Genomic DNA, 8385 nt, shown 5'->3' on the forward strand with positions numbered 1-8385 from the left:
CGCCTCCAGTAGTGCCTCGAAAACGCAACTGCCTCAAAGTACACAAAGTACACAGTATCCAGAATTAAACCTTCCCTATTTTTCTGGAAATCCCACCGAATGGCGCGCTTTCCATGATCGATATAACATCGCAATACATTTATCGAAAACCTTGAGTTCGTCTGAAAAATTTCAGTATTTAAAAGGTCTCCTGCGGGGTGAAGTGGCGGGTCTAATATCGATGATTCCCATTAGTGATGAGAATTACAATGTGGCATGGAAGCGTTTAGTGAACAGATATGACGATAAACGTGTGTTGGTGAAATGTCATCTTGCCGAACTGTTCAACACTCCACCAATGAAATTCGAAAACGCTGAATCATTGTTGAATCTCATTGACAGATTTGACAGAAATATAGCGATTCTCGAGAAGCTAGGAGAACCAACGGAAGGTTGGAGTACGATTTTAGTTTATCAAATTAGCATGCGGCTAGAACAGAACACCCTTCGTGAATGGGAAAATTATATTGCTCGTGACACAATGCTCAAAGGTGATTCAATGGAAGTCCAAATGCCGAAATATACAGATATGGTCGCATTTCTTCAAAGTCATGCTCGTGTTCTCCAAGCTATTACTCCATCTGCGGGACGTTCCCGCGAATCTAAAACCAAACCTCAACCGAAATGTTCAACCTTACATGTCGCTGAAACTACCTCGGATGTACGCAAATGTTTGCAATGCGGTAGTGATCATTATTTGTACCAGTGCTTCAAGTTCCGCAAACTCACTCCTCAGCAGCGTCTCGCATTCGTTAAGCAACATCATTTATGTTTGAATTGCATGAAGACAACTTCCCATGGATGCCGGGATTGTTCTTCCGATGGTTGTCGTAAATGTAAAAATCGTCATCACACGCTCCTCCACTTACCACCGTTAGAATCGAGTACTCATTCACAACAATCAAATAATTCTAATCATCATCAAGCTTCGCGTATCTCCACCTATCCTCCTGATTCCGCTCAGCAGCATACTCTATCGTCGACTAATACAAATACATTGAATTCGAATATGTCTCCTGTGTCTGCAGACCAGACCGCATCACTATTTAACACATCCTCGTATACTTCACGTCAGACAAGTACGAACCCACCAGTGACGCTCACGACCCACTCGGCGAAGCTTCCCAACGAAACGGTATTGCTTTCCACGGCGCTAATCTACATTAACGACATTGGAGGTAAACAACATGTTGCGAGAGTTCTTCTGGATAGTTGCACTCAGTACAACCTGATGATGGAGTCATTCTACCAGCGGTTGAAACTTCCAGCTTCAAAAGAAAATATTAACCTTGGCGGCGTAGGCCAATTGCTGACATCAGTCAAAAAAGCTGTTGAATCAACAATCTCGTCTCGTGTCTCTGGCTTCACAGAGAATTTGAAATTCCTGATTTTACCCACTATCGCTTGTGATCAACCTGCCCAACCCATATCAACAACAGATTGGGAAATTCCCAGTTGGATAACCCTGGCGGATCCGACATTCTGCTCTCCAGGATCAATTGACGCGCTCATTGGTGCAGGGACGTTTTTTAAACTTCTACGTTATGGTTGCATTACTTTGGGTCCTCATTTTCCGGTACTTCAAAACACAACGCTTGGCTGGATCGTCTCTGGCGAATACTCTGATCGTTCTTCGAACACGCCGATGTTTCAAAGCTGCTACTTAACTCACAATCAACGACTCGAACAGTTAGTTTCTCGTTTTTGGGATTTAGAACAATGTGCATCGAATGTTTGCTGGTCCCCAACTGAAAAGGAATGTGAACGTCACTTTGTGGAAAATGTCCATCGAAATAAAGAAGGCAGATACGAAGTTCGTCTTCCAAAGAAAAAGGAGTTGTTACCCCGTTTGCGGGACAATCAATTCAATGCTCAACGAAGATTTCTAGCATTAGAACGAAAACTCGACATCAATCATTCTTTTCGAATACAATATGAAGAGTTCATAGAAGAATACATTCGCTTGGGCCATATGCGTGAGGTTACACGAGAAGAATTATTAGAAGAAGATAATGATCTTCCGCGATATTATTTACCACACCACGCAGTTTTACGCCCGGACAGCTCAACAACTCAGCTTCGCACAGTATTTGACGCCTCTTGCAAGAGCTGTTCAGGATTATCACTAAATGAAGTTCTCCTCGCCGGCCCAACGATACAAGACTCACTTTTGTCTATAATAATGCGTTTTCGAATGCACGCATTTGTTGTCACTGGGGACATTGCTAAAATGTATCGCCAGATCACCGTACATTCCGCGGATCAGCCTCTTCAACGCATCTTCTGGCGAAGGAAATGCACCGAACCATTAAAGACGTATCAATTACAAACCGTGACATACGGCACTAACTCGGCTCCCTTTCTCGCCACTCGAGTGCTGCAGCAGCTTGCCGAGGATGAACAAAATCGCTACCCTCTGGCAGCTCCGGTTATCCGCAAGGATATGTACATGGACGATTTACTTACTGGAAGAAATGATTTGAATGAGCTTAAACAACTGTGTTCAGAATTAATATTGATTTTTGAGAGCGCAGGAATGCAGCTCAGAAAATTTTCCTCCAACCAACAAGAAGTTCTCAACACAATTCCGACAGAGTTACGTGAAACCAAAGATCTGGTTGAATTCGACTCAGAAGCACCAATTAAGACTCTCGGATTGCTCTGGGAACCTTCATCCGATTCCCTCCTCTACAAACTACCGAAATTTTCTCGTCATGAACAGTATACGAAACGAATAATTTTGTCGCAACTTTCGAAACTGTTCGATCCACTTGGACTTGTACAAGGTAAAATTCTCATTCAATGCCTTTGGAAACTGGAGTACGACTGGGATTATTCGTTGCCAGAAAAATTTACCCATCAATGGAATGAATATCAAGGCGCTTTCAGTTCACTCCAAAGCTTTCGCCTACCACGGCATGTGAGATCTCTGTGTCGCCTTTCTAAGACCGAAATTCACGGGTTCTGTGACGCATCTGAGCACGCATATGGAACGTGCCTTTATTTACGTTCAATTTCTTCTGACGGATATGTTACTATCAGACTTCTCGCAGCCAAATCACGCATCGCACCGCTAAGCAATAAATCGATAGCTCGTCTGGAGTTATGTGCTTCTCTACTTCTTGCCCGATTACTCCAGTCGGTCATGTCTAGCATTAGTATTAATGAAAATGTGTTCTTGTGGACTGACTCTATGATAGTTCTCCACTGGCTAGCATCAAGTCCATCAACGTGGCAGACGTTTGTGGCCAACAGAGTCGCAGAAATTCAGGAGATCACCAGCAACTGCACTTGGAATCACGTTCCGAGCGAACAGAATCCCGCGGATTTAATTTCTCGGGGAGCAGGGATTGATCATCTTCTGAATAGCTCACTGTGGTGGAACGGTCCGAACTTTTTAGTGGAACTCGATGTGCCGTGGCCTGATCCACCAGGAGATTTTCGCCGCATAAATGAGGAATTTCTCGAAAAACGCAGAGGAACAGTCCTTACAATTGCCGAGTCGCAAAACACCGAAATAATTTCTCGTTATTCGTCGTTCACAACATTTCTCCGCATTAGCACACTTTGCCGACGCTTTGTGAATAATTGTCTCGCTCGAACTCATTCAAAATCAAATTCTAATGAAGTGTTCACTCCTCATCGCTCCGGTTTCATAACAGTAGACGAGCTGAATGAAACTCTCCATGCTGTCGTTCGTGAAATCCAGCTAGACCACTTCGCTCCAGAGTTATCTTCACTCCAAAATGGAAAACAACTACCACATTCATCTCCATTACGATATCTCAACCCAATATTGAGCGCAGGATTAATTCGTGTTGGTGGCCGGCTGAAAAACGCGGAAATCGCTCCAGATGAAAAAAACCCATTAGTTCTACCCGGAAAACATCCTTTGACAAAACTAATAGCAGAAACCATGCACCGCCAGCAGCTGCATTGTGGTCCACAATTGCTCTTGGCAACACTACGTCAGCGGTTTTGGCCATTGAAAGGACGTAATCTTGTGCGTGCTGTGGTACAGTCCTGCGTAACTTGCGTCAAGGCTCGACCGAGTATTATTTCCCAGTTGATAGGATCGTTACCATCAGTTCGAGTAACGAAATCCTATGCCTTCGAAAATGTTGGCATAGACTTTGCTGGACCCTTTCATCTGCGACGTGCAGGTCCTCGTTCTGCCACAATTAAATCGTACGTTGCTGTCTATGTTTGCATGGCTACAAAGGCAGCACATCTAGAGCTGGTTAGCGAACTGACTACGGCGGCATTTATCGCCAGTCTTCGCCGATTCATCGCAAGGCGTGGCCGCCCGAAAAATATTTATTGCGATAACGCAACTAATTTTGTAGGCGCCGACAGAGAGCTTCGCGAGCTATGCAAGCAATTCATGTCAGAGCAACATCGTCATGCAGTCACAGCCGAAGCATCAAATCAGTTTATACAGTTCCATTTCATTCCAGCTCGATCTCCCAATTTCGGCGGCTTGTGGGAGGCCTGTGTCAAGTCAATGAAGCATCATCTGCGACGAATCATCGGCAATGCGTTTCTGACTCAAGAAGCCTTCTGTACCGTGCTCACACAGATTGAAGGCTGCCTCAACTCTCGACCCATCTCGCCACTTTCGAATGATCCGAATGACCTTCAGGTTCTTACGCCTGGACATTTCCTCATCGGTCGACCACTAGAAGCTCTTCCCGAACCGGAGTATGAGTCAGTTCCTGAGAATCGTCTCGATCGTTGGGAACGACTCCAGCGGTACACGCAACACTTCTGGCAGAGATGGCATCGAGAGTACCTTTCAACGTTGCAGCAACGCTATAAATGGACCAAATCCACACACAACCTCGTCATCGGTGCCATCGTTCTTTTGAAGGAAGAATCTCTTCCGGTTTCCAAATGGTCCATTGCCAGAGTTGTCAGTGTTCATCCGGGCGCAGATGGAATAGTGCGTGTAGCGTCAGTCCGACTGCCATCCGGCACCATCACCAAACGGTCAGTCTCCAGGCTGTGTATACTCCCGATTGAGGGAGACCTCACGAAACAACGCATCGGAAAGGTTTCCCCTGGGTCAACAGGCGACCCTATCACCATGAATTAATATATCTGTGTTATTTAGAAGAATTTAGAATATACATTGCTTTACTGAATTAAAAAAAAATATTGAAATGTAATTCAAGGTGGCCGGTGTGTTTAGTATAGTAGCTTAGGAACAAACCTCAGCCAAACACTATAAATTGCAGTAGTAGAGGATAAGTAATATCCAGTACACAAACCACAATTTTTGTAAAAAAAGCTCACAAAAAAAGTATAAAAACTAGCATCCAAAAGTTCTCGATCTTTTTTTTTCGTACCAACCGGCCACCGATCTGGACGTTATCTCGTTGCTATCGGTGAAATAAAATTTGTGAATTTATACATCTCGGTTTAGTGAATTATTTTGAACAATTCGTTATCCAAACTTCTCTTGTCGGCGGAATCGCGAGTTTAAGCGAGTGTCCGCGTTATTCAAGTCTCGTCTCGAACAACCGTTAACAAATATCATATTGTCAAGTAAAAAAAAAACAAATTAAAAAAAATTACAATTCTAATTTTTTGTTCAATGTGAAAATTACATAAAAGTCTTCAAAAGAGTGGCTCGGTTTAGGATTTTTAATCGATAGCGTGGAATTCTGTTGTTGGAAATTAGTCAGGCAATTCTTTCCAACCATTTCGTCTCTCTTCCATGAATCTGGCATCAGAATGCGGAACTTTGCGGCGCACACCTAGATATGTCCCAATTATTCGTTTAATCGATTATCGATTATTCGTGGGGGCATTTTAAAATTTTCGATTCATTCGAATAATTGTCTTTCAGTATTCAATTAATCGAGGGAATATTTATTTGTTGTAATCTAAATGAACAGACATTTATAATAAAAAAGATTATGATGTCATAATTTTCAAAGTAACATTAAATATAATTTTTAAAGAAATATGGTGCAGAATAATGGTTTTTGAATGATTTGAATGATTTTTTGCGGACGATTGAAAAAAGAGTACATCATGAAAATGATGCAAATTATTTTTATCGCACCAACAAACATTTTTTTCTGATCAAAATTACCTGTTCTTCAAATGTTGTTGAGACAGCAGATGAATAGGCTTGACCAGTAGATCACAGCTATTTATTTATTTATTTTTCCAAAATATATATTTTTATCAATGCTCATATGGCGTTTTTTCTAATTATCTATGTTAGTAATATGTGATCACAGATATTTATGTAAAATTCAAATCCGAGATGGCCGCAGTATCAAAATAGCCAATTACCTTTTTAACGGTTTTAAACGACCGCCGCTATAAAATGGCTGATTTAATATTAGTTCAAGAAATGTTTATTGGAATATTTGTATCAAATGGGTGAACTTGACTTGAAAAACGAACTTCATTATGAACAATCTCAGAAAGGTCGCCGGTACAAAATGGTTGATTGGAATTGCAAAAAATCTCATCATGACATTCTAAAAAAAATTGGAATGTTTTTATTATAGAGAAATATACAAATGATACAGATAATATACTAAAAACTAAAAAATAAAAAAAAGTAAAAAAGGAAAAAGTAAAAAAAAAACTTTTTAAGTTAAACGGTTTCATTGTGATGGAACATAATAATAATACAGATAATGTGCTAAAACCTAAAAAATAATTAGCCAAGTAGCAGTTAGTAGTTATCACAACCCTTTTTTTAATCTAGGGCATTGATGAGACTAAAATAAAAATAAATCTAGGGCATTCATGAGACTGAAATAAAATTGTGGGGCATATGAATAAACTATTAACTATGGATAACGAAAATCAAACGTGCCCCATGATTTTATTTTAGTCTCATCAATGTCCTAGATTAAGGTTATAATGTTTATATACTTTCGGTTCCTGTCGACAGCTAACTAAGTGGATTTTGTTGTTGTTGTGTTTTGTTGAATTCTAGAGACTTTAAACTCGGAGAGTTTAACACCTTTAGTCTTGGAGGAGATCACCTCAGTAGGTGTAAAACTCTTTCAGAAGGCCTAGGGAAAGGCCGTTGGGGGAGCCTCGAGAAAAACTGCTGATTGTGTGTGTTGAGGTAGTAGGAGTGCTGAAAGTGCTGAAAAAAAGATGGGAAAAAACTCACGCCCATATGAGGTGTACGATTAGTGCTGAAAAGGTGTGTTTTCACAAAAGATATGTATAAGAGGTTAGATAAACCTGTATCCTTTTTTTTTCCTCCTCGCTGCTGTCTTTTGCTAATGCAGTCCTGATGTTGTCTCCAACCTGAAATTTCAGTCTTAGAAATGACATGTTTAACACTAAGCCATACGTTGTAGGTTCTGCAGAGTGGAACTTAGGTAAGGAGAAAATTTTTTGTTGAATTAATTTGCAAGTGTTTCCCAGGAAGCACGGCTGTAATGTTTAATATCGTGTTGTGATTTGGAGTAGACGAGTAGAGTAGACTTCTAACGATGTTATAAATAGTTTTTCGTAAGCCTAACCGACAACGTCCGCTAATTGCCTTCATCAAATGAAGGCGCCTCTTGATATCTGTTATTGACCTTTTACTGTGACCTAGAAATGAAAGTATAAATGATAGCTTCCTCTGAGGTTTTTGTCAACAAACCAACTCAATCTGGGGGCGATCACAGGAGGAGAACGTTTAGTCAATGGCAGATGTTGATCCGAGGTGGGTGTCGAATCGGGTGCAGAGGTGATTGTGAAGGATAACACAATTTCGGCATATTTTAGGATCGTATTGTTTCTTCCATCATATGCGCATCCTCCTAAAGTATATGAGGCGTCACCCATAATGACAAGTGGATCTGATAAATGTTTGATTTTGTTAATGATTTCTGTTTCGATGCTTTTGTTCCTATATGTTTTTTCTATCCCATTTGTTTATTTTATTAGGGTCATTTAGCAATTCAGCTGTAACAGAGCCGAATTTATTCATGTACATTTTTTTATCCTTACGTAATATTGTTGTATATTACACAGTAGCCATATTTACGGCGCAAGAGTATTTCAATCTTGACGATACACACTTTTATCTATTCACAGTAGCCATTTGGGCGAAAGAGTATTCCTATCTTATCGATACACATGTCGCCTTTTTCAGCGTAAAAATATCCCTATTGTTCGAACGTTCACAGTTGGACTGGACACAGCGGGACTGTTGATATGAGGTTTTCTTGTTGTGTTGTTAATAGTACCAATTACCGATGCAGCAGACCGAAATGTGAGCAGTAAGGGACTGAGATTACCGTGACATGATGATTGTTGCGTGGAAGTCGTAGCTATAATAACACACAAAGAGGGTCAATTGAGGGCACTGAGTTA

General features: G+C 40.9%; 1 protein-coding gene across 1 annotated transcript; it reads left to right on the top strand.

The window, feature by feature from the left end:
- The first annotated feature begins 2269 nt into the window (after positions 1–2269).
- On the top strand, positions 2270–5134 carry LOC129773111 (uncharacterized). Its single transcript, XM_055776665.1, has 2 exons — positions 2270–2825; positions 3255–5134. The coding sequence occupies exons 1-2, from the start codon at positions 2270–2272 to the stop codon at positions 5132–5134; spliced, it is 2436 nt and encodes an 811-aa protein (XP_055632640.1).
- The last annotated feature ends 3251 nt before the right edge of the window (positions 5135–8385 follow it).

This window comes from Toxorhynchites rutilus, chromosome 3, assembly GCF_029784135.1.
Source record: "Toxorhynchites rutilus septentrionalis strain SRP chromosome 3, ASM2978413v1, whole genome shotgun sequence".
NCBI lineage: Eukaryota > Metazoa > Arthropoda > Insecta > Diptera > Culicidae > Toxorhynchites > Toxorhynchites rutilus.

Excerpts from the sequence above, each read along its gene's own strand:
- LOC129773111 (XM_055776665.1), top strand. The coding sequence starts at position 2,270 with ATGTATCGCCAGATCACCGTACATTCCGCGGATCAGCCTCTTCAACGC. Across the intron at positions 2,826-3,254 it reads TCCACTTGGACTTGTACAAG|CATCAAGTCCATCAACGTGG; the intron begins GTAAAATTCTCA and ends TCCACTGGCTAG.